The sequence below is a fragment of the Salvelinus sp. IW2-2015 genome, linkage group LG27 (assembly GCF_002910315.2).
Source record: "Salvelinus sp. IW2-2015 linkage group LG27, ASM291031v2, whole genome shotgun sequence".
Classification (NCBI taxonomy): Eukaryota; Metazoa; Chordata; class Actinopteri; order Salmoniformes; family Salmonidae; genus Salvelinus; species Salvelinus sp. IW2-2015.
The window spans coordinates 13,065,130-13,092,714 of NC_036867.1; the positions used below are offsets into that span (position 1 = coordinate 13,065,130).

General features: G+C 44.5%; 1 protein-coding gene across 1 annotated transcript in view; it reads left to right on the plus strand.

Moving 5' to 3' along the window:
- LOC111953145 (cadherin-7-like) overlaps positions 1-27,585 on the plus strand; it is a 130,217-nt gene that overhangs the window by 56,894 nt on the left and 45,738 nt on the right. Inside the window, 6 exon segments of the mRNA XM_070435402.1 lie at positions 6,884-7,004; positions 18,853-18,883; positions 18,886-19,024; positions 20,689-20,873; positions 21,529-21,782; positions 22,987-23,123. Of these exon segments, the coding sequence (XP_070291503.1) occupies positions 6,884-7,004; positions 18,853-18,883; positions 18,886-19,024; positions 20,689-20,873; positions 21,529-21,782; positions 22,987-23,123 (867 nt within the window).

Here is a 27,585-nt window from a genome sequence, read left to right on the forward strand (position 1 = left end):
TCCCCTCAATACGGTGCCCATCATTCCTGTCCCCTTTGCAGAAAAGCATCCCAAAGAATTATGTTTCCACCTCCATGCTTCACGGTTTGGAGGGTGTTCTTGGGTGTTACTCAACCTTCTTCTTCCTCCAAACACGGCGAGTGGAGTTTAGACCAAAAGCTCTTCTTTTTTGTCTTAGACCACATGACCTTCTCCCATTCCTCCTCTGGATCATCCAGATGGTCATTGGCAAACTTCAGACGGGTCTGGACATGCGCTGGCTGAGCAGGGGGACCTTGCGTGCGCTGCAGGATTTCAATCCATGACAGCGTAGTGGTTACTAATGGTTTTCTTTGAGACTGTGGTCCCAGCTCTCTTCATGTCATTGACCAGGTCCTGCCGTGTAGTTCTGGGCTGATCCCTCACCTTCCTTATGATCATTGATGCCCCCCGAGGTGAGATTTGTTATGCTGGTGAATGAGGACCCAAAAGCGACGTAATAGAAACAGAGTCTTTATTCCAGTATTCAAACAAACAATGATTCTCCTGGATATATCAAAGGTAAATCCAAAACAGGAAACTGAAATCCTCTCGTCAGTAGAGAGGAACGACTGGAGACGCGACCACAAACTGCAGGTCGCTTCAGGAAGGCACAGGCCGTAGCTGACATAGACACCTGCTCACACGCAGCATCTGAAGAAGGCAAAAACACGACAGGGCGGAACAAAGAGACACGGGACAGCAAACAATCAAACAAGAATCCGACAAGGACAGAAGCGGAAACAGAGGGGAGAAATAGGGACTCTAATCAGAGGGCAAAATAGGGGACAGGTGTGAAAGAGTAAATGAGGTCGTTAGGAGAATGAGAAACAGCTGGGAGCAGGAACGGAACGATAGAGAGAGAGAGCGGGAGAGGGAGAGAGGGAGGAGGAGAGAGATGGATAGAAAGAGGGAAAGAACTAATAAGACCAGCAGAGGGAGCACAGGGACAAGACATGATGATCAAAGACAAAACATGACAGTACCCCCCCACGTCACCGAGCGCCTCCTGGCGCACTCGAGGAGGAACCCTGGCGGCAACGAAGGAAATCATCAATCAACGAACGGTCCAGCACGTCCGAGAAGGAACCCAACTCCTCTCCTCAGGACCGTAACCCTCCCAATCCACTAAGTACTGGTGACCACGTCCCCGAGAACGCATGTCCATGATCTTCGTACCTTGTAAATAGGTGCGCCCTCGACAAGGACGGGGGGGGGGGAAGACGAACGGGGGCGCGGAAAGGCTTGCAACACAGGAGACATGGAAGACAGGGTGGACGCGACGAAGATGTCGCGGAAGAAGCAGTCGCACAGCGACAGGATTGACGACTGAGAGACACGGAACGGACCAATGAACCGCGGAGTCAACTTGCGAGAAGCTGTCGTAAGGGGAAGGTTACGAGTGGAAAGCCACACTCTCTGACCGCGACAATACCTAGGACTCTTAATCCTACGTTATTTGGCGGCTCTCACGTCTGCGCCCTGTAACGGCAAAGTGCAGACCTGACCCTCTCCCAGGTGCGCTCACAACGTTGGACAAAAACCTGAGCGGAGGGAACGCTGGACTCGGCGAGCTGGACGAGAACAGAGGAGGCTGGTACCCAAGACTACTCTGAAACGGAGATAGCCAGGTAGCAGACGAAGGAAGCGAGTTGTGAGCGTACTCAGCCCAGGGGAGCTGTTCTGCCCAAGACGCAGGGCTTTCGAAACGAAAGGCTGCGTATATATGCGACCAATCGACTGATGGGCCTTCTGCTTGACCGTTAGACTGGGATGAAACCGGAAGAGAGACTGACGGAAGCACCAATCAAACGACAGAACTCCCTCCAAAACTGTGACGTGAATTGCGGACCTCTGTCTGAAACGGCGTCTAACGGGAGCCATGAATTCTGAACAATTCTCAATGATGATTTGTGCCGTCTCCTTAGCGGAAGGAAGCTTAGCGAGGGAATGAAATGTGCGCCTTAGAGAACCTATCGATAACCGTAAGAATCACAGTCTTCCCCGCAGACGAAGGCAGACCGGTAATAAAGTCTAAGGCGATGTGAGACCATGGTCGAGCGTGTCCCGCTCTGAGTAGGCCACCAAAACCGCTGGCGATAGAAGCAAGCGTACCCCGAACGCCGGGGTGGCGCAGCTAACTTTGGCAGAGTGAGCCCACTGAAGAACAGCCAGACGAGTAGAGACAGGAACGAACAGAAGGTTACTAGGACAAGGCGCGCGGCGACGCAGCTGTGAGTGAGTGCTTGCTTTACCTGTCTCTCAATTCCCCAGACAGTCAACCCGACAACACGCCCTTCAGGGAAATCCCCTCGGGTGGTCGGTAGAAGCCACAGAAGAACTAAAAGAGACGGGATAAGGCATTCAGGCTTGGTTTCTTATTTCCCGGACGATAGGAAATCACGAACGAAACGAGCGAAAACAACGCCCAACGAGTTGACGTGCATTAAGTCGTTTGGCAGAACGGATGTACTCAAGGTTTCTTATGGTCAGTCCAAACGACAAAAGGGACGGTCGCCCCCTCCAACCACTGTCGCCATTCGCCTATGTAGCGGATGGCGAGCAGTTCGCGGTTACCCACATCATAGTTGCGTTCCGATGGCGACAGGCGATGAGAAAAGTAAGCGCAAGGATGGACCTTATCGTCAGAATGGAAGCGCTGAGACAGAATGGCTCCCACGCACCCTCTGAAGCGTCAACCTCGACAATGAATTGTTTAGTGACGTCAGGAGTAACAAGATAGGGCGGATGTAAAACGCTTCTTGAGGAGATCAAAAGCTCCCTGGGCGGAACCGGACCACTTAAAGCAAGTCTTGACAGAAGTCAGAGCTGTTGAGAGGGGCAGCCACTTGACCGAAATTACGAATGAAACGCCGATAGAAATTAGCGAAACCGAGAAAGCGCTGCAACTCGACACGTGACCTAGGAACGGGCCAATCGCTGACAGCCTGGACCTTAGCGGGATCCATCTGAATGCCTTCAGCGGAAATAACAGAACCGAGAGAATGTGACAGAGGAGACATGAAAGGCGCACTTCTCAGCCTTCACGTAGAGACAATTCTCTAAAAGGCGCTGGAGTACACGTCGAACTGTCTGAACATGAATCTCGAGTGACGGTGAAAAAATCAGGATATCGTCAAGATAAACGAAAACAAAATTTCAGCATGTCTCTCAGTACATCTATAACTAATGCCTGAAAGACAGCTGGAGCATAGCGAGACCGAACGGCAGAACCCGGTATTCAAAATGCCCTAACGGAGTGGTTAAACGCCGTTTTCCACTCGTCCCCCTCTCTGATGCGTACGAGATGGTAAGCGTTACGAAGGTCCAACTTAGTAAAGAACCTGGCTCCCTGCAAAATCTCGAAGGCTGACGACATAAGGGGAAGCGGATAACGATTCTTAACCGTTATGTCATTCAGCCCTCGATAATCCACGCAGGGGCGCAGAGTACCGTCCTTCTTCTTAACAAAGAAAACCCCGCTGCGCGGAGAGGAAGAAGGCACCACGGGTACCGGCGTCGAGAAGAACAGACAGATAATCCTCGAGAGCCTTACGTTCGGGAGCCGACAGAGAGTATAGTCTACCCCGAGGGGGAGTGGTCCCGGAAGGAGATCAATACAACAATCATACGACCGGTGAGGAGGAAGGGAGCTGGCTCTGGACCGACTGAAGACCGTGCGCAGATCATGATATTCCTCCGGCACTCCTGTCAAATCACCAGGTTCCTCCTGAGTAGAGGGGACAGAAGACACAGGAGGGATAGCAGACATTAAACATTCACATGACAAGAAACGTTCCAGGATAGGATAGAATACTAGACCAATTATTAGAAGGATTATGACATACTAGCCAGGGATGACCCAAAACAACAGGTGTAAAAGGTGAACGAAAAATCAAAAAGGAAATGGTCTCACTGGGTGTTACCAGATACTGTGAGGGTTAAAGGTAGTGTCTCACATCTGATACTGGGAGAAGACTACCATCTAAGGCGAACATGGGCGTGGGCTTCCCTAACTGTCTGAGAGGAATGTCATGTTTCCAGCCCATGCTTCGTCCATAAAACAACCCTCAGCCCCAGAGTCTATCAAGGCACTGCAGGAAGCAGCCGAACCGGTCCAGCGTAGATGGACCGACAAGGTAGTACAGGATCTTGATGGAGAGACCTGAGTAGTAGCGCTCACCAGTAGCCCTCCGCTTACTGATGAGCTCTGGCTTTTACTGGAATGACATGACAAAATGTCCAGCAGAACCGCAATAGAGGCAAAGGCGGTTGGTGATTCTCCGTTCCCTCTCCTTAGTCGAGATGCGAATACCTCCCAGCTGCATGGCTCAGTCTCTGAGCCGGTGGGAGGAGATGGTTGAGATGCGAGAGGGGGAAACACCGTTAACGCGAGCTCTCTTCCACGAGCTCGGTGACGAAGATCTACCCGTCGTTCTATGCGGATGGCGAGTGCAATCAAAGAGTCCACGCTGGAAGGAACCTCCCGGGAGAGAATCTCATCCTTAACCTCAGCGTGGAGTCCCTCCAGAAAACGAGCGAGCAACGCCGGCTCGTTCCAGTCACTGGATGCAGCAAGAGTGCGAAATCTATAGAGTAATCCGTTATGGATCGATCACCTTGACATAGGGAGCCAGGACCCTGGGAGCCTCCTTCCCAAAAACTGAACGATCAAAAACCCGTATCATCTCCTCTTTAAAGTTCTGATAAACGTTAGAACACTCAGCCCTTGCCTCCCAGATAGCTGTGCCCCACTCCCGAGCCCGACCAGTAAGGAGTGATATATGACGTAAGCGATCCGAGCTCTCTCTCTTGAGTATGTGTTGGGCTGGAGAGAGAACACAATATCACCTGGGTGAGAAAGGAGCGACACTCAGTGGGCTGCCCAGAGTAACATGGTGGGTTATTAACCCTAGGTTCCGGAGACTCGAAGACCAGGAAGTAGCTGGTGGCACGAGACGAAGACTCTGAAACTGTCCTGAGAGATCGGAGACCTGAGCGGACAGGGTCTCAACGGCATGACGAGCAGCAGACAATTCCTGCTCGTGTCTGCCGAGCATTGCTCCCTGGATCTCGACGGCAGTGTTGCGGAATCCGCTAGTCGCTGGGTCCATTCTTTGTTCGGATTCTTCTGTATTATGCTGGTGAATGAGGACCCAAAAGCGACGTAATAGAAACAGAGTCTTTATTCCAGTATCAAACAAACAATGATTCTCCTGGATATATCAAAGGTAAATCCAAAACAGGAAACATGAAATCCTCTCGTCAGTAGAGAGGAACGACTGGAGACGCGACCACAAACTGCAGAGTCGCTTCAGGAAGGCACAGGCCGTAGCTGACATAGACACCTGCTCACACGCAGCATCTGAAGAAGGCAAAAACACGACAGGGCGGAACAAGGACACGGGACAGCAAACATCAAACAAGATCCGACAAGGACAGAAGCGGAAAACAGAGGGAGAAATAGGGACTCTAATCGAGGGCAAAATAGGGGCAGGTGTGAAAGAGTAAATGAGGTCGTTAGGAGAATGAGAAACAGCTGGGAGCAAGGAACGGACGATAGAGAGAGAGAGCGGAGAGGAGAAGAGGGAGGAGAGAGATGGATAGAAAGAGGGAAAGAACCTAATAAGACCAGCAGAGGGAAGCACAGGGACAAGACATGATGATCAAAGACAAAACATGACAGATCTTGCATGGAGCCCCAGACCGAGGGTGATTGACCGTCATCTTGAACATCTTCCATTTTCTAATAATTGCGCCAACAGTTGTTGCCTTCTCACCAAGCTGCTTGCCTATTGTCCTGTAGCCCATCCCAGCCTTGTGCATGTCTACAATTTTATCCCTGATGTCTTTACACAGCTCTCTGGTCTTGGCCATTGTGGAGAGATTGGAGTCTGTTTGATTGAGTGTGTGTACAGGTGTCTTTTATACAGGTAACAAGTTCAAACAGGTGCAGTTAATACAGGTAATGAGTGGAGAACAGGAGGGCTTCTAAAAGAAAAACTAACAGGTCTGTGAGAGCCGGAATTCTTACTGGTTGGTAGGTGATCAAATACTTATGTCACGCAATAAAATGCAAATTAATTACTTAAAAATCATACAATGTGATTTTCTGGATTTTTGTTTTAGATTCCGTCTCTCACAGTTGAAGTGTACCTATGATAAAAATTAGGGACCTCTACATGCTTTGTAAGTAGGAAAACCTTCAAAATCGTCAGTGTATCAAATACTTGTTCTCCCCACTGTATATATATTTTTTTACACATATTTAAAGTATTTTTTGGGGTAGGCACAAAACTTCCTCCATACTTCCAGATTCTTTTTAATCCGGTACTGGTTACCTACAGAGGAGTCCCGTGACACTTGTGGGGGTCGTAGAGCAAAACGGAGAAGACCATCATGTTCGTGAGAGTCCATAGAGTGGGCGAAACCATTCAGATGCGACAGACATTTTCGTGAGAAGACCGATTTTTGGGATTTCCCATGGTCTGACAAACACCGCTGTAGCGATGTTTGTCAGCTTAAACTGACAGATTTTGGTGGGGATGTTTTAAAATGTTACTTAGACTGATGCACCAGTGATTAAAATGTTATTCTCTTACCAGGGAAGTAGTAGTAAGTAGTATGTTTACCCTGCACTACAGTACATTCCTGATTGTAGCCTATATAGAATAAGGTGTGATTTATACTGAATATATAACATTGACATTTGTAAGCTCTGGATAAGAGTGTCTGCTAAATGACTTAAATGTAAATGTAAATGTAAGCTTGTAGAAATGCCGTCACACATGCTGTTGATGTGAGAGCTGTGTCTCTACAGATGGCTGATGTTGTCTTAATACCTAATTGGATGCTGTCTGTGCAGGAACAACGGTGGTCCAAGTGGCGGCCACAGATGCAGATGACCCCACATATGGGAACAGTGCCAGGGTGGTCTACAGCATCATCAGCGGACAGCCTTACTTCTCAGTCGACCCAAAAACAGGTAGGCTGCTGACTGTTGGGAATAAGAGTTGGCCATTCATTCTGGACCCTAGACCTACTGTATCACTAAATGTTATGAATTTAATTGTTGAAGATATTTGTTCAAGAAAGCATCAAACTGTAGTGGTTTCCATACTTTGCCAAAGTCAGTTCACATTGTAGCAGATACAGCATGACCTAAACTAGCCATCCAACTCTCCATATTTTGGTGCAATTGTAGACAAAGGAACCAGTATGCTATCATACATTTTCTCTAAACACAATAATAGTTTTTTGAGCATACAACAAATATAAAGCAAAGGATCTGCACAACAATGTTGGGATGTGAGGTGGTTGTTCTTGCTCATTAGCCACTGCCCCGCTGTGGGGAACGCTGGCCTCATGCAAAGCACTTGGAAGAAAACTGACAATTGCGGGTAGTTCCATCATGTTTGGCTTATCACCATCTTTTTCTCCCAGTAACACATCCAGGGGATATCTGCTTACATGCTGAGGTTTTATAAGTCTGTCTCTGAGTAAACTCACTGACTTGTTAAAATCAATGGAAACTTTTTTCTATACAATCTTAGGCGTAAAGGTGCCTGGAATAAACTTTTGGGTTGCCACAACGGTGGAACCTTTCCAGTTTAAAAAAAGTTCCTTGAGGAACCCCTATGTAAAGGTTCAAGCCCGGAACCTTTTTAATAACATGTTGTAGAGGTGGCAGCCTGTCAGATTGGAGGCATGGCTTTCAGATACTTCTTTTTGACCACCCATTAGCGTAAATATTTATGCATATTCTAATATAATATCAATACTATTAACATTGCTGTCTACATATTGTAATAAAGTGGTAACTTTTCACACTTTGGGATTTGCATAGGCACTTAAGGAACTCATACGCCTGTGTTCAACATTAACATGTAATGTAATGACAATACAACAGATGAACAGGAATGACATTTACTCTAACAGGTGGCCCCCACAAAAATTTCTTAAATCCACGCCCCTGCTTAGCCACACCTCTACGCCAGGCTTCCTCCAGGAACCTGTTAATACATTGAACCATTAAAGGTTCATCCAAGAACTCCTCAACTAAGTGAAGGTGCAAATATGAACCCTTGACTAGCAATGGTTCCTTGAGGAACTCCAGGGGTTCCTTGAGTTCATTGAGGATCTTCAGGGTTCCTTGGTCACAACTAATTTGAAGTGTGCACTTTGGATAAAATGAACTTATATGTCTTGAATAACAGAGTCTATGACACTGTGTGGGCAAGTAGCAACCAGCCAGTCCCCTGGAAGTGCTTTCAAACTAGTAGACATTTGCAGCATTGTCAAGTCAAGCCATGCTGTGAAGCCTGGCACATTAGCCTGTGTGGGGAACAAGATTGATAGAGATTTGATTACTTGAATGCGTCCTCACAATGATCTTTAACAAAGTTAACGAAACCACTTCAACTCAGCATTAAGTCTCAAGTCGGAATTCGTGACATCAATACCAATCAGAGCGAGAGCCGACATTTGCTTAAGTAATGTTTAAGCAGCATGTCTGCCCATTACTCCGTCTGCATAGTTATTTCATGAAGACTCCTCCAGTTCAAAGAATGGAGCCCGCATGCTAATAGCAGCAAACTAGAATGCATGTTTCATTAGCTAAGTAGGCTCTTTAAATCGTTAAATGTGATCTTTCATATTGTTTTAAAGAGGTTGTGATTACTGAAGAGGCTACGTAGTGTACAGTCATTGAAGAAAGTACTACTCAGGAAGACCAATGGTGCTCTTTAACTTCCTGGAAAGCCAGATGCACTATGTGAAGGTCTTACGAAGAAAAACTTCCAAAGGGACTAATTCGAGGCAGAAAGGAGTTGGAGCATTCAACAAAAAAGGCAGATAATTATTTATGTTAGCATTAATCCATTGTTAATCCATTTCGACGTCAAGCTGACGTTTTCCTCAGAGTTGATTTTTGTTGTTGTTCCTTTGTTTGCTGAAGCGCGAAGGCCCACCTGAATGCCAGACAAATCAAATCAAACTGTATTTGCCACAGGCACCGAATACAACAAGTGTAGACTTTACTGTGAAATGTTTACTTACAAGCCCTTAACCAACAGTGCAGTTCAAGTACATTTACATTTAAGTCATTTAGCAGACGCTCTTATCCAGAGCGACTTACAAATTGGTGCATTCACCTTATGATATCCAGTGGAACAACCACTTTACAATAGTGCATCTAACTCTTTTAAGGGGGGGGGAGGGGGGGGGGGTTAGAGGGATTACTTTATCCTATCCTAGGTATTCCTTAAAGAGGTGGGGTTTCAGGTGTCTCCGGAAGGTGGTGATTGACTCCGCTGACCTGGCGTCGTGAGGGAGTAGATATAAGTAGATATAAATATTTACCAAGTAGGCTCAAATAAAAAATAATAATAAAAAGTAACACAATAAGAATTACAATAACGAGGCTATATACAGAGGGCACCGGTACTGTCAGTGTACAGGGGTACAGGACCCATGCCAAATCTTTTCAGTCTCCTGAGGGCAAAAAGTTTTGAGACGGACTATGTTTCATGTTTTTGCGATGAATTGTTCTGTGAGAGAACTCCAAAGGAGCCTTCTCTTTCTTGGAAATATTCATAAACCAAGTTGTTTCCCAGGCTGGTCAATACTGTTATCAGTAATTGTAGGAAGTTTTGAAATGGTACATTCTGTATTGCTTGGTGGTGCAGTGTCTCTCAGTGTAGTGATATCACAAATGTCTTTTGAGGGACACCTTAAGTTTTGCATAATTTTTTTTCCTTTGTGGTATCCAATTGTTAGTAGTTACTGTCTTGTCTCATCGCTACAACTCCCGTACGGGCTCGGGAGAGACATGCGTCCTCCGAAACACAACCCAACCAAGACGCACTGCTTCTTAACACAGCGCGCATCCAACCCAGAAGCCAGCCGCACCAATGTGTCAGAGGAAACACCGTACACCTAGCGACCTGGTCAGCGCCACTGCGCCTGGCCCGCCACAGGAGTTGCTAGTGCGCGATGAGACAAGGATATCCCTACCGGCCAAACCCGGACGACGCTAGGCCAATTGTGCTTCGCCCCATGGACCTCCCGGTCACGGCCGGCTGCGACAGAGCCTGGGCTCGAACCCAGAGTCTCTGGTGGCCCAGAGTCTCTGGTGGCCATAGACCACTGCGCCACCCGGGAGGCCCAACTTTTGCATATTTTAACCGAATTTGTATGCACTTTACATTTGCAGACACAACATGGAGGAATGCATACGGCAAAGCTGAATCATACAAGTTGTGTCTGGCGCAGGGGGAAATAAAATGGGCTTACATGCCAGGTGAAGAAAGAACATATGGAATAACTGGACATGTTCTTAGTTTGACAAGAATATGAATCCATTTAAATGCAGCTACCTGTGACAAAAAGGCCAAAAGTGAATACTGTTTCTATGTCTCTGGAAACTACTAATCACACTCATTTGTTGAAAAAGGCTGTGCCTTAGTGAAAGGGTGACTTTGACAAAGTGCTTGAGCTGAAAGGCACTCATTAAACTCTACACAGCAACACTGCACCACCAGCGATTAAGGGGTTGAGGGGTAGTGGGCAGGGAGGTGGACAACGTCACGTGTGACCTGGACTTGGAGGGTTTGCATCCTTGCTCACTTTTGTCCAGCAAGTCCCTTTACTTGGCATCTTAATCCCAAATTGAATCCTCAAGGTGCACTTGGGAAAAAAAGTGGTTAACCCTGAATAGCTCCAATAGCTGTAAATAGCTGCTCTGTCGCAGCCGGCAGCGACCGGGAGGTCCATGGGGCGAAGCACAATTGGCCTAGCATCGTCCGGGTTAGGGACGGTTTGGCCGGTAGTGATATCCTTGTCTCATCGCGCACTATCAACTCCTGTGGCGGGCCAGGCGCAGTGGCGCTGACCAGGTCGCTAGGTGTACGGTGTTTCCTCTGACACATTGGTGCGGCTGGCTTCTGGGTTGGATGCGCGCTGTGTTAAGAAGCAGTGCGGCTTGGTTGGGTTGTGTTTTGGAGGACGCATGTCTCTCCCGAGCTCCAAGCTGTAAATGTAATGTATAATGTGGGCAAAATACATACGTTGCTGTGGGTGAGGGTGGCTTATTAAACATCCATTTTGTAATGTAGCTCAGGAAATAGCACACTTGAGTTTGAAGGTGAAAATCGAAAGGTGGTGCACTGCAATGCGTTAAGGGTGTGTGTTAATTGATGAACGACTCAATGAATAAATGTAGCTATGAATGAGTGTCTGGTCTGTCTACTGTTTGTTATGATACTCATTATGCATTTTTGAATGGCATTAGTAGAAATGGACCATGACTAACAGGGATTAATAATGCACTCCTCCCTGCAAAACACACACACGCAAGTACACACACGCACACACACACACACACACACACACATACACCTTAGAGGCAGAGATGGGCACTCGAGCACATCAGCGATGCCAGCCATGTCTGCTTGCCTCAGACCTCCGTGTCCTCACTACGGGAGAGAGCGGAAAGGCCAGGCGTCTACGCGAGGATTAATTATGTTTAAAGGGGATATTTAAGACGGGCCTGCGTGCATTTCAATTTGACGTAGGCGCTACTTTTGCGATGACAGCGTTTAGAGCTTCACCGTCATCTCTTTCAGCTCCTCCGGTCATGAGGAAGGAGATCATTTCATTAAATGTAAAATGCTCAAATAAAGAAAAAGGCCAAGGCCAGTCTAGCTGCTCTCCACCTGTTCTTTCATCTCATTCTATGTCAGGGCTAAGATACCAGATACCGAGCCTGGGAGATGGTTCCAAAACCCGGTAATCCTGTTCTGATTAAGATATTGGCATGGCCTTTTGGGAGCTTTCTACTGTGGGTGTTCTCTAATCTGTTCGAATCATGACACCCACACACACACACATACAGAATTGTGCATCACCTCAGGGAGATTGTTGTACTATCCACTCCAGTGACTGGAGGACATTACAGCTCAGCGTAGATATAAATCTGGCCTCCCACCATTCTGCCAGGTAATGTACAATACAACCAGGCTATATCTTTGGTATAATACTTAGAAAGAGATACCCTTGGCGAAAATCATTTATCTCACCCCTGCACAGCAAAATTCGATTGGTAAATTGAACACTGTGGGTTTTCAATTTAACACGTTTGAAGTGTGTATATGACAACCAGCAAAAAGTGTTGAATTTACACTTTTCAAAGTGTTGCTCTTTTAACACAGATACTTTCCAACACTAGTGGCATTAAAGTGTTACACAAACTCTGTGTTAAAGGTAATGGTGTTCACTGATACCTTGTATTTAACACTTGTATTACATTTTTACACTAGGTCAGTGTTAAAGGTGCGCTGGTATGGTGTTCACTGATACCTTCACCGCAAATTCTCCAGTGTTAAAGCAACACTGAGATTGTTCAATTTAACACTGGTCAAATGTCTATATGAATCCACACTTTCAGTGTTAAATGAACACATTGCTTAGTGTAAAGCCTTATTTGCATATGTCAAATCAAAATCAAATCAAGCTTTATTTTTACAGCACATTTCAGACATGGAATGCAACACAATGTGCTTCACAGGAAAAAACTAATAAAATTAAGGAAATAAAAACATAAATATTTACTACACAACAAACATAAGAGGATAAAAAACAAAAGAATAACAATAAAACTGAAAGACTAAAAAAGGAGTAATATGTAATAAATATGTCCACAGTTTCGGCCCCCCTCAGGTTCAGTGGCAGGCTATTCCAGAGGCATAGTAACAATGGCTGCCTCTCCATGCCTCTTGGTCCTAGGCTTTGGGATAGTTAAAGGCCAGTGCAAGAGGATCTGAGGGACCTACTGGGTACATAACTTAAAAGCATGTCTGACATGTATTGGGGTGCACAATCGTGGATTGATTTAAAAACCAGTAGAAGAATCTTAAAATGTATTCTTAAACTCACAGGCAGCCAGTGCAGAGACCTTAAAACTGGTGTAATGTGTGCTCTCCGTCTGGTCTTGGTCAGTACCCGTGCTGCAGCATTCTGTATGTTTTGCAGTTGATCAATGGCTTTCTTGGGTAGACGAGACAGGAGAGCATTACAGTAGTCAAGCCTACTTATAATAAAAGCATGGATGAGTCTCTCTGTATCAGACTGAGAGAGAAATGGTCGCACCTTGGTAATGTTCCTCAGGTGGTAAAAAGATATATTGGTCACATTCCTAATGTGTGATTTGAAATGGAGTTCAGAATCTAAAATAACACCTAGGTTTTTTACCTGGTGTTTTATCTTTATTGCCGTGAATTAAAATGTGAGGCCAGATTCTCTTTCTGTGTTTTGGCTCCAACAATAAATACCTCGGTCTTGCCTTGATTTAGCTGGAGGAAGCTGTGAGCCATCCAAGTATTTAAATCAATAATACAATAATACAGTAAACTCATAATTTATCCGTTGAGCTTAAATCCTCTGGTGACATAGAGACGTAAAGATGTGTATTGGCTGCGTAGCAGTGAAAATAATTGCTGTGCTTTCCCATAATGCCTTTCGAGTAAATTGTAGAGTCACCACCCATTACTTTATTTGTTAGTGACAGAGACTTGGTTGTTGCATTCATAAATGTTCACTCCTGTGGCCTTCATAAAGTGAGCTCCTAAGCAAATATGTTATAAAAAAGTATAATATAACACAATACATAAAGCCTTATTATGAGAGTTTTAACATAATTCCGTGGACTGAAGCGCGTAGTTTACAAGCAAAATCAGGCTTTCATTTATTTATTTATTTTACATTTTAGCTAGATAAGTCAGTTAAGAACAAATTCTTATTTACAATAACAGCCTACCCCGGCCAAATCCGGACGACGCTGGACCAATTGTGCTCCGCCCTTCGGGACTCCCAATCACAGCTGGATACAGCCTGGATTTGAACCAGTGACACCTCTTACACTGAGATGCAGTGCCTTAGACCACTGTGCCACTCAGAAGTCCAAAGTCACATTATTATTTCAAGTCACATTATGCTGGCTTGCAAAGTGATGTGAAAATATGCTGGGAAATATGATATTGAGGGGCTTGGTTTTGGTATAACACTGGTTATTAACGCCAACAATTTGGTTATTTTACACCATTGAGTGTTAATTTAACACTTACAGAGTTAGTTTAGCACCTGAATCAACACTAGAAATGTTGCACTGAAACACTAGGTAAAACTGGCAACACTAGCTGCCATTCACTCCATTCATAAAGTAACACAACATCAACACCAAAACTGCTTACACCAGGATATGAACACTGGCGATTTTGCTGTGTGAGATGTCTGAAGCATTTGACGTATGACATTTCTCATATACAGTAGCACCCCCCCAAAAATGTTTTTTTTTACAATGTAACAGTAATATTACTGAAGATGAGTCACAGTTATCTACATCTCGTAATGTTACATAATTGTTGAATGTTATACCACACCCAGACCACCAAGATATGGGAAATTTACAGTATCACGTATAGTCAAGGTGGAGAATGATGCCCAGGAGACCTCAGCCGATAGCAGTTCAATCTGTGTATCTTTCACAGTTTGAGTGAGATAAATTGTTATTCAAATACGTATCTGTACTCTGGATTGGAATCTTTCAAAAGATAAGTTAGATGTAGAGAATATTTGTAAGGTGGCTTTTCATGAACAAACTAAAAGGCAACAACCTGGCTAACAACCTGGCTTGTACTATTCCCAGTGTATATGGTCTTTTTCCCTCTTACATCTTACATGGATCAATTGGGTGTAGGTGGACCCCCGGAGGTTGAGGAAATCACACCACTCTTATTTAAGTTTCCATCGCCTTCATCATTACCTTTCATAGCCACACGGATGGTAGGCCAGAGGGTTTCCTATCCTAGCAAAGTGCTCCAGTCCCCACACTTTTATTTCCTCCTCCCAAGACGAATGTCAAGGATCCCTGTCTTTTTGCAGGGAGAGTGGCCTACCCCTCTGCCTCCAGCACTGGGGAGAGGGAGACAGCTAGATAAATGTACGGCGGCTACAATGCGTCTGCTTCGGCAGCACCGGAGGCTGAGGGAGTCACGGTGCGATGCCGATGTGGGGCCATGCCGCGATAGCGACAGAAGGATTTTAATCATCGCCTCTCCCCAGGAATGACACGGGTGCAGCACAACAGAGATATAGAGCGAGGGGGGCTGGCACCCAGCAGACAAACAACAGCCTGGCGACATAGCCGTGCGGATTAGCACTGTCGCTCTGTGAGAAATATGTGTGCTGCTGGCCAGGCGGGCGGCAGGCGTCGGGAGGAGAAAACACATTGCATTTTTTTTTACCCCCACATGCTGGAATAAGGATTCATGGCATCATTAACCACAGCCTATATCTCTTGGGCACCAATGCACAGAGCTGATATTAAATAAGTATATCAATTGTATGTGAAGCCTATCTTTGTTTAGTGAGATTATTCACTTGGTTTACTGCTGGCTGCACACACTTAACATATTTTCTTACGGGCTACATTTCAAGTTTTTGGGGTAAGCCATTGTTGTTGTTGTAGTTGTTGTTTGAATGTAGCCATTAGCCAACTTTTTCTAACAGACAACTTCTTCTTCTCCAGAATTCTTTAAGACTGTTTTTGTTCTTTCAAGTTAGAACTTGCATGTTTTCTGTCTCTGTGGTGGTAGTGCTAGATAGAGTTGAGAGAACAGGGAAAGTTTTGTTTGTTTTGTACCTAGCCTGGTTTGAGGGACCTCTGTTGGATTGAAGGCTTGAAGCAAGCTTTCTGATGCATGTCAGCAAACAGGGTTCACAGGTGTCACAACAGCTGACACTGGGGCACTGTTGATGCTCTTTAATTGGCTACAAGGTTACACAGTGGGAGAAACTAGCAGCAAACCTGATGAATCTATGAATAGATGGATGTATGGATGGATGGATAGAGGAAAGGGGGATACAGCTAGGAACAGGAGAAGATGGATGTATCCAATCCACACATCCACACATACAGTAGCTCGATAGACAGATGCTTTGACAAACATGAAGGCATCAGGCGTTAAATTTAAACCAGCTTCTCGGCTGACATGTTCTGACTCCTCATCTTAAACTGGGAACCAAAGCATTGAATAAGAGGCAGCTGTGGTTTTCTCCCAGTAGGAAAACGTCACCCACTATTCATTAGTTTGCGCTGAATGGAAAGTGACATGTTGTAACTACTTTACTTTATTGACCATCATTATGTTGTGGCGAGAGCATGGCAGAGGCCTCAGATAAAAAGGTGGACAGCGTCGTAAAATGTTGCTAATTGAGTCACTTACTTCGACTGGGCCAATAACAGACTATCTGATTTGTAAGTATAACAAATGTTCAGGCAGTTGGTCTAAATACCTTGAAACACTGTTTTTCCTCAGCGAACCCAGGCTTCGTTTGTGAGATGTACTCATCTTTTTGTCAAGTCATCAGGCTGTGTTCACTATGTTGCTGGGAGAGTGTGTATGATTGTGGGTGGCCATCAGGTGTAGGGGTGCATACACAGGTAAATAAGCATTTTCCAAAGACAATAGCAATAATGTCCTATTCTTTACATTCGAGTCCAGTGGACCTATCTATGCAATCTCTGGATTTTTAGGAAAACATGTCTTCAAACCAATACGTACTTACTCTACTTAACCTGAATTTGGGAGGGAAAGAGAGAGAAAGTTTAGTTTCCCATTAAGTCAAGTACAAATTTATTTGCACGATTTAATCAAATCAATGTTTGGATCATACATGGCAAGAATCTGTTCCCTATAATAGCCTGCCTAGTTCTTGAGTAGTTATGATAACATTTTGTCCAGAACACACAGATACTGTTTTTTCAACATTGTCATCCTCTGGTCTTCTATTTTATTAAGGTCTCATAAGGTCAAGTCCCCTGAGATGTGCTTGTGTTAATTAGAAATTTCTCGCTTATCCCATTGATATCAATGTTTGATTAAGTGGGAGTTTGATTCAGCCCATAACCACTCAGTTTGATTATTTAATATTCACCAAAGTCTAATTAAAAACTCATATTTCGGGAATGAAAACTGAAGAGGGGTTGAAAAGGCTACCCAGTTTTTATTATTTTTTGTAAGAGTCACAGTGTATCACACTTACATGACAAATGCAATGTATCTTGACTTAACAGATTGCAATAAACCAAACTTAACTCAGGCTTACTTCATCCCCAAGATTATTTGATTAGTTAATTCTGTATCAAGCTCAAAGAGAGCTTCTCATTGACAAACATTTAAGGAGAGGCAGCGCGACGAGATTTCAATTGACATATGTACATACACTTTTCAATTTACATTACATACTTGCCTTACTGTACCTTTCGTTGTGGCTGGTAATGTGACTTTATTGCTCTGCAGCTCCAAATATAAATAGCAGTATCACAGTAGCCAATGACTAGTCAATAAGCTTGGAGAATTCAAATGAAACCTTTCCACTAAAACATATTAGCTAGATATTAGGTTTATTTTCTTGATCATACACGCATGAAATGTAGCTTGCATGACAAAAACACAGCTAGCTAGCTATGCCAACTAGTAACGCTAGCATATCAAACATGACAGTTTACCCCTCTCAAGACGTGAGAAATACGTACGTTTACATTACAGTAATGTCTCTCGAGAATCGATACCTCTCGAGAATTGATACCTCTCGAGAATCTCTCAAAATTCTCCTTAATTCTCATTAATGAAAAGAAAACTTAGAGAGAGCAAGCAAACCTACGTGATCCAAACTGTGTTTCTCGGCTTCCTGAGCTAGCTACTTAATGAGTAATCTTCCATGTTCCGTAGGAATCCCCAATAAGTGCCTTTTAATTTTTTATTCTGAGCTGTAAGTCATTAACCATGAATGCAACAGTAATTGCCTTATAATGATTAGGACTTTTTGCCATTAAAGATTTGTGGTAATTTTGTGGGATTATTACGATTTTCATCTTTAGAGTCAGGAGATAAAATGCTGATTTCAATTTCATAACTTGGTGTATTCTTTCAAAAGCAATTACCATTCAGCAACTGTATAGAGCCATAGGCCTTTGCTATAGATAACATTTTTCTCAGCACCTACAGCGATATAGTGTATAAAGTTGACCATAGAAGTGTTTTCACTTTAGTGTTAGGATTGGACACAAGAAGTAAAGATTGTTTGACACTTTAAGTCCATGTTTCTTCTCACAAAAGGGAACCATCAACAGGTGCAACAGTGCCAATAACCCAGATAATAAAGTGCATAACAACTTATTTTCAAGCAAGAGTTAGGCATCTTTGGAGGCATTTGCTTTTTTTCTCTGCTCCTGTCAATCTCTGCTCCTTCATCTCTTTTCCTCCAGTTCTGCCCTCTCTCTCTCTCTCTCTCTCTCTCTCTCTCTCTCTCTCTCTCTCTCTCTCTCTCTCTCTCTCTGTGTCTCTCTCTCTCTCCTCTCTCTCTCTCTCTCTCTTCATCTCCTCTCTCTCTCTCTCTCTCCTCTCCTCTCTCTCTCTCTCTCTCTCTCTCTCTCTCTCTCCTCCTCTCTCTCTCTCTCTATCTCATCTCTCTCCTCTCTCTCTCTCTCTCCTCTCTCTCCTCCTCTCTCTCTCTCTCTCTCTCTCTCTCTCTCTCTCTCTCTCTCTCTCTCTCTCTTCTCTCTCCTCTCTCTCTCTCTCTCTCTCTTCTCTCTCTTCTCTCTCTATCCCACTCTGCCATCCCTTGCAATCGATCTCTCTCTCCTCTCCCATCATCCCCCCCCTCCCCCCACCTCCCTCCCCTTTTCACCTTCTTACTCTTCTACTCGCATCATCCTCCCTTTCTCTTCTTTCCTGGTCATCCCTTTCTCTCTCCAATCTCTTCTCCTCTCCATGCTCGGGTCCGGACGGCACTGCCCAACATGGACGACGAGAGGTGAAGGACCAGTAGGTGTTGGTCATCCAGGCTAAAGCACATTGTGGCCAGATGGGCGGGCTCTCTCCGGCACCACCTCTGTCACGGTCACCCTCCACTGACGTCAATGACAACCCGCCACCTTCTCTCGTAGGTAAGAGTGCTATATGCTTTGTACGTCACTAAATCTGACGACATGCCCTCCTATCTATCTATATCCCTCAGACAAAGCCCTAAACCCCTCCATTCACTGTCATTGCAGTCTCACTATAGTGGAGGGGTTTGACATAAATCTTCTACAATCACTCTCGTTCACAATGGCAGACGCGTACAGTAGGGGAGAAAGCTTTGAGTGAAAATGTAGTCTATGCTTGATATTGCAGATTCATTCAACTACAGGACCCCGTTTCAAGCGTATGCGTAATTCGCTGTTCGTCGTGGGTTCACTGTCCCTCTGACTAATGGTCAAAGGCTTCAATGCAGTTTTCCCTAGAAGGAGTATAAACCTTTCTCCCGCTCCCCTCACTCCACATCAGAGCGGAGGGATTTCTGCAAACATGGATACCAGGATCAATCAGGCTCCATTTTTTTGTCATCAGCCTATTTCACGGCCCGCTAATGGGTTCCTGGCCAGGCGTTGGGGATCAAGGCATGAGGTGCTTCTCATGATAATCTGTGGCCGGGCCATTGCTTACTGCTGATAGTCCAACGACCGCTGCTGCCAGCGCTGATTACCACTCACTGCTGGACTGCGCATTGAAGTCAAGTCAATTTGCTGGAACCCGTAGGGGCGGGGGGATGGGGGGGACAGGTTCAAGTTTGCACAACAAATCGTCAATGCCGCTTTAACCCAGCGCTGTTTTGCTGGGTGTGCTGGGAAGAAAGATGCTTTGGGACCAGGTTGGGTGTCCCGTCCCCGTCCCCCCATCTGTACCCCCACCCCCACCCCCACCCCCCACCCAAGGTCATGGGTCAGAATCAATAGAGTATTGCAGAGCACCACAGCTGATAGTCTAGAAGCACTAGCCCTTGGAGGAGAGAAGAGGAGGGAAGTGAAGGCTGGAGGCACAAGGACAGAGAGGCGGGGCGGTTACCAGGGGGCAAAGAGGGGCATACACAGTACGAAGGGAGGGGAAGAAAGGCATTTTTGGGGGTCTTCCACAGCGAATTAAAAAGCCATTACAAAGATTACACAGCGGCAAACAATGTCAAGCAGATTAGCATTTGGAGCGCGATGTCGGGAGCCACTGGGGTGAGAAACACGGAAAGATCTGGTAATGAGCTCCGTCATGGTGATTGGGGAGATTATGATTATTTATATGATTCCCTCCTTTTTTTCTTATGAGAGTGCTTTATGTCAGAGAGGTGCAGACAAAGACACCGGGAGCACAATGGAAGAGTTTGCTTGTAATAGAATCTTCCAGTGAACATTTCATCCCACCGAAGCATATTCCGCAGATTCTCCCATTCACTTTGGTCAAGAGATATTCTGTTTCATGTAGAGTGGAGTGGTCAGAATATGTAATACATGTTCATATGAACACAAACAACTCCATTGTTATAAAAATGTTAAGGTTCAATAAAATATATATTTGCCCTCTCCACCATAAATGTCTTGAATGTAAAACTAGTCATTTAATATTATTGTCACTATTTCCTCATATATTTGGATAAAACTCATCCTGGACCATTACTTTGTAGTGTGACCACTCATTGTGAGAGCGGGAACTCAAAGGCAGCTGTAGTGCACTATGAATCTGAGTGGCTAAGGAGTAAGGAAACCACCTCATCTCTAACTACTACTTCTCTTTCCTCCAGAGAACTATCAGTACATGGTGCTGGAGTCCTTGCCCGTGGCGTCCGTGGTGGCCAGGGTCAAGGCTCTGGACAATGACATAGGCCCAAATGCAGAGATGGAGTATAGGATCATGGAGGACGGACCTGGGGTGTTCAACATCACCACAGATGAGGACACGCAAGAGGGCGTCATCATCCTTCAAAAGGTACACATGCTGTATCCTTATAGGCTGTGGCCCCAAGCCAGCTTTGTCACAGTGTCCAATCTGATCTTTTGTTTGTTTTCGCCGTCACCGATCAGAGACGAGTGCCACAGAGTGGAAAGTCATGCAGACAATAAACACAGACAATAAATGTGTCACATCAATGGCCCTCCTATATTATAGGGCTACAACTGTGCGCCCAATAAGCCAAACAGATGACAACATATCTTCTAAACACTATTATTTAGAAATGCCTTTCACTGTGATGTGTTGTGTGCCTTTTCTCACAATCAATAGTTTGCTTTCACACTACACAGTAAGTCAATATAAAACGTCTGGATGAAAAATATATTTGTGATAGAGAGTCTGATTATGTGCAAGATTGCATAGGGTCGTTGGACTCTAGCGCCAGCATTTCTTCAATCTACTGGTGTAGCGCAAGGCCATGTTGCCATGAGCGATGCACATACAAATATATTTATGGCTTTGCCCTCACCATTTACAGCAAATGTGGCCAGTGCAGTGTGCTTAGAATCCAGCCAATTAGGATGGGTTCCACCTCGACCGGAAGGTTACTGTCGATTTCTTTTTTGAAGAAATGTGAAATAGCTTTTAATTTCATTTTTTTTTTTGTCTCTTTACTTTATGTTTGTCTCAGCCTTTAGACTTTGAGACCAAGAACAGCTTTAACCTGCGAATTGAAGCCACCAATCGGAATATCGACCCTGCGTTTGTGCACCTGGGTTCGTTCAGCGACACCACGTCGGTCAAGGTGACGGTGGAGGACGTGAACGAGCCGCCTGTGTTCTCCACACAGCTTAGCAAGATGGTGGTCTCCGAGGACGCCAGAGTGGGCCTCTCCATCGGGAGGGTCTCCGCTCACGACCCTGACTCATCCAACAGTGCCATCAGGTAGAACCCAGCTCTCCAGTTATTATATGCCATTACAGGCAATTCCTCTGTTGTCCCAGCCATTTTCTCAAGTGGCCCCTGTTTCTTAAAATAACTTTGCCCCATTCAACAGAGTGGCGAATTCAAGCCATATAACCCATTTCTTTCAACATATTGCCACACCGCAAGTTTGACAGGAGGTCCAAACACCTTTTGAGCAGTACTGTAAATACACGTTCACGTTCTAGTGCCTCAATAGCACCTCACTGACAGAGTTCTAAACTCCCTCTGTGACTGTGTGACATGCACTAAAGCCAGATGGCGTGCGTTCGAGGGACTGCAACATTTGTAAAAGTGAAATGCCATCTAAAATGAGCGAAGGGCATTCCCCCAGGAGGGTCAACAGTTTGTACCAGCTCCGTTGCATTTATAACACAACACAACCACTCAGAAAGGCAATCTGCCCCATGTCACTCATGAGACTCCCTCTCATTACGCATTAATTGAAAATAAAAGTGTTGTGTGGTAGTATTCATGCTCGGGGCGTTAGGATTGTTAGTAATCTTAATCAGAAAATCTAATTACACCGCCATTGTGGGTGTAAATTGCCTCTTTTTGCTGCTGAGGCTTTCAGCGTCTGCAATAATATGGCCCTACCTCTGTTGAAATTAGAATTATTGTGGAACTAATGCAGCCACAAGAGTCAAATTACATTGAATAATACCCTTTGGATACCAGCTAATTGAAGTTGTCATTTTTTCCAGAAATATAAGCTGCTGTATAGAAATTGATAGTGTTTGTTCTGTGTTCAGCATTAATGTATTGCTGTCCAATGTCACATTTCTATCTTAAAAACTTTGATTGAGAGCAGTTCTCGCCAAAATCTAGAAGTTGCCGAAACCTCTCATTCATAGCTCAACATTATGATCGTTTAATCTAGCGTTAAAAATTGATAAGAAAATGGCATAATTGCACTTGTTGACACGGCTCAGTAATGTTCTATGCCAATGGACTCAAACCAGAACTTACTTTTAAATTGTTAATTTGACACGTTTGGAAGGTAGAAAGTTCTTATTCCTTCAGAAATGTGTTAAGAGAGAAATTATTACATGTAAAATCCTTAGAACTTTCTTCAAAAGGAAAATACCTCATCATAGCTACGTGTCTGACTGTGTGTCTGTCATTCTGCCTGTCTGCCTGCCTGCCTCTGTCTGTCTGTCTCCAGGTACTCCATAGACAGAAACACAGACCTGGAGCGTTTCTTCAACGTGGATGCTCTGAGTGGGGTCATAAGCACAGCCAAACCCCTGGATCGAGAGGTCAACTCTGTCCACAACCTCACTATCCTTGCTATGGAAAGCCGTAAGTACATGTGTGCGAGCGCACACACACACACACACACACACACACACACACACACACACACACACACACACACACACACACACACACACACACGTCTGCCACATCAAGCCTTCCACATCAAGCCTCAAAGTCTGACTATTTCGTTTTATGAAGGCCCTGCATAAAGTATTGTTGTCCTTTCTATCTTGTCATGTAGCCAACCCTCCCCCATATTCAACACCCCACAATGCCACTGCTTCGTCATGACTGCGTTAACGTGACGAAGCGTGTGGGTCGCGGCGGGGCTGTCAGGGGAATCTTTATTCTGACGTTAGGCGGGCGCTTTCGACCTCCGGGTCTCCGTGAGTCGCAGCGTGTGTGAGGGGCAAGCTGCTAACTAAGGGCAGGCGCAGGTGAATTATGCTCATGTGATGTGGGGGGAAAAGAGGAGAGAAAAGAGAGGTGCCGGAGTGCCTTTGAGTCGTCCATGGCTTTAAGGACAAAGAGGCCCTCGCATTCCCCCCCTTACGTGTTTTTTTGTTGAGCAAAACTTTTTGTGGAAGGTACTACGCAGCGCACAGACTCCGTCGCGCGCTCAATGTTGTCGAGATACGTCGAGTTTCCTTGTAGGCCGAGTTGGCGGAGAAACTGTGGAGCCAGCTCTTTGGCCTATTGCCTGTTTCTGTTTGAGTCTTTTATTAAAGAATGTGAAACAATGTTGTTTCTGTTTGCTGCTTTTCATTCATTTATGCATAGTTGTTCTTTATATGGCCTTAAAAACAGTTTTCCTATGGCCAGAATATTATCTATAGGCTATTGCATATTGAATTTTTATCAGTTATAAAAATAGAACAAAAAATGGATCTGGTAAAAGGCAGACATTTGGACGTTTCAATTAAAAAATACTTTTTCACATGATTATAGAAACTGAAACATTGTGATTTTAGAGACACAAAGTAACAGCCTATGATTAAAGGGTTAGTCTATACTGGGCTCTCACCATCATCATCATTATTCACATCATTCCAGTTCAATCAAGTCACAATTATCAGATTTGGTATTGACATGAGTGAGCAGGCTTTCCGAGTGAGTAGACACATGGGTAGGCCTACCAACGGAAAACGTCTGAAAACAAAAATTATTATGATATTTGGACCACAGAAATCCCATGTTGATATAAAATGTCTGCCTTTTTTGCCTACATTTATATAGAACAACATCCCAAAATCCATTTATTTTTTATTTTGTCTCAATATGATGCAGAAAATGTTGGTTATTTCAAAAGAACAGAATACAATATTTTGAATTGACTGTTTAGGCTATTATACTAAATATCTATCCAAGGTTCAACTTTAAGACAAGGGCATCTTAAAAAAAATCTGTATTTGTCCATTTCTCCCATAGTTCCTATTTTCAATAAAGCAATTATATATAGTATATGCATGACAGATTCACAAGACTATAATATTTAAATCATGCATAGCTGTTCTTTATATGGCCTTAAATACATTTAAATCATTTTCACCTCTCATTGCTCCCATTGTTCCCATTTTCAACATTGGAAAGTGATAACATTGGAATGTGGTAAAGTGCTGCCCTACCCTAGCTGGCGAGGACACTCAGGTGAAGCCATTGAATAAAATAAGTTACAATGAAATAAAGCTTTTTAGCTTTTGAACCTGTTTTAAAAATAAAAATGTATAGTTTGGACTATCCTTTTTCTAATGTATGAGACATCAAAACATTCTTGATAAACCTCTCCTGCTATCACAACAGCTGTTCACTTTACTGTCATTTGGAAAATCATTTGTAAAATCAGCTGATGATTGTTGAAGCAGGGTTCAAGTTCAATGTCTGCTTTCACAAATAAGTGCTTATTATATTGATAGGCAAACACTGCCATTAATACAAGGAACGGAATGTGTTTTAATGTCACACGATTTTGGACAAGTCAAATATTCTTAGAATGTATAAAAATAAACTAGAGTCGATGTCCGCACACCCGCGGAAATCTAATTAGCACAATAAAAACATCCCCATAAAAAAGATGTCAGTTTAAGCGAGAGATCCTCCGCATCCACCGTTGTCGCACTTTCGCATCTGCGGTGAAAAGTGACAGAGCTAGAGCGGTGTTTGTCAGAGCACGAGACATCCCAAAAATCTGTCTTCTCACAAAATAACTTGGCAAAGCAATTATCTTTTTGTCCTAAATACAAAGTGTTATGTTCGGGGGCAAATCCAATACAACACATTGCGAAGTATCACTCAAACATAGGGGTGGTTGCATCATGTTACGGGTATGCTTCTATTCGTTAAGGACTGGGGAATTTACGGAATGAAGTTAAGCACAGCCAAAATCCTAGAGGATAACCTGGTTCAGTCTGCTTTCCACCAGACAGTTCACCTTTCAGCAAGTAAATAGTCTAAAACACAAGGCCAAATCTACATTGAAGTTGCATACAAAGAAGGTGGAAAAGACAAGCTAAACACCTTCTCCGCCCCCTTCGAGGAAAACACAGTGCCGCCTCTCATGAGGACTGTAAGCTCTCGTTCTCCGTGGCCAAGGTGAGTAAGATATTTAAACGTGTTAACCCTCGCAAGGCTGCCGGCCAAGACGTCATCCTTAGCCGTGTCCTCAGAGCATGTGCAGACCAGCTGCCTGGAGTGTTTATCGACATATCAATTTCTCCCTATCCCAGTCTGTTGTCCCCACTTGCTTCAAGATGTTAATAATTGTTCCTGTACCCAAGAAAGCGTAAGTAACTGAACTAAACTAAACTAAACTATTGCACCTTATCACTCACTTCTGTCATCAGGAAGTAGTTTGAGAGGCTAGTAAAGGATCATATCACCTCCATCTTACCTGACACCCTAGATCCACTACAATTGGAATACCGCCCCATCAGATCCACGGATGACACAATCGCCATCGCACCGCACACTGCCCTATCCCATCTGGACAAGAAGAATACCTATGTAAGAATGCTGTTCATCGACTATAGCTCAGCCTTCAACACCATACTGCCCTCCAAGCTCATTACTAAGATCGGGGCCCTGGGTCTGAACCCCATCCTGTGCAACTGGGTCCTGGACTTCCTGACGGGCTGACCCCAGGTGGTGAAGCCCCCTCCTGTACTCCCTGACCACAGATGACTGCGTGTTAACGCACGTCTCCAACTCAATATTCAAGTTTACAAACAACACAACATTACCATCAACAATGAGACAGCCTACATGGAGGAGTCCACAAAACGAAGGTGCTGATCGTGGACTTCAGGAGACAGCAGGAGGAAGTATGCACCCATGCACATCGACGGGACCGCAGTGGAGAAGGTGAAAAGATTCAAGTTCCTCGACGTGCACATCACTGACAACCTGAAATGGTCCACACAGACTATTCAACCTCAGAAGGCTGAAGAAATTCAGCTTGATCACTAAGACCTCTAAGACCTCCCAAGTGGCACAGCGGTCTAAGGCACTGCATCTCCATGCTAGAGACGTCACTACAGACCCTGGTTAGATTCCAGGCTGTTTCACAACTGGCAATGATTGGGAGCCCCATAGGACGACCCAGCGTCATCCAAGTTAGTGTTTTCCCGGGGTAGGCCATCATTGTAAATAAGAATGTGTTCTTAACTGGCTTGCCTAGTTAAATAAAGGTTAAATAAATAAAAATAAAAGACCCTCACAAACTTCTACCGTTGCACCATTGAGAGCATCCTACCGGGCTGTATCACCGCCTGGTTCGGGAACTGCACTGTCCGAAACCGCAGGGCTCTCCAGAGGATAGTGTGGTCAGTCCAACGCATCACCGGAGGCACAGTGCCTGCCCTGCAGGACATCTACAGCACCCAGTGTCACAGGAAGGCCAAGAAGATCATCAAGGACTTCAGCAACCCGAACCACGGCCTGTTCACCCCGCTACGATCTAGAAGGCGGAGACAGTTCAGGTGCATCATATCTGGGACCGAAAAACAGCTCCAAGTCATCAGACTATTAAATAGTCACCACTAGCTGGCCTCTGCACAGTACCCTGCCCTGAACTTTAGTCATTGTTACTAGCCGGCTAACACCCTGTACTCAACCCAGCACCTTATAGACTGCTGTTCATAGGACATAGTCATTGAACACTGGTCACTTGAATAATGTTTACATACTGCTTTACACACTTCATATGTATTTACTGAATTCTAGTCAAGGCTCATCCTATACTTTATAACTACTGCTGTTCACACGTTGTATATTCATATACTGTCCATAATGTCTATAAACACCATCATATACAGTTGAAGTCGGAAGTTTACATACACCTTAGCCAAATACATTTAAACTCAGTTTTTCACAATTCCTGACATATAATCCTAGTAAAGATTCCCTGTCTTAGGTCAGTTAGGATCACCACTTTATTTTAATAATGTGAAATGTCAGAATAATAGTAGAGAGAATAATATATATCAGCTTCTATTTCTTTCATCACATT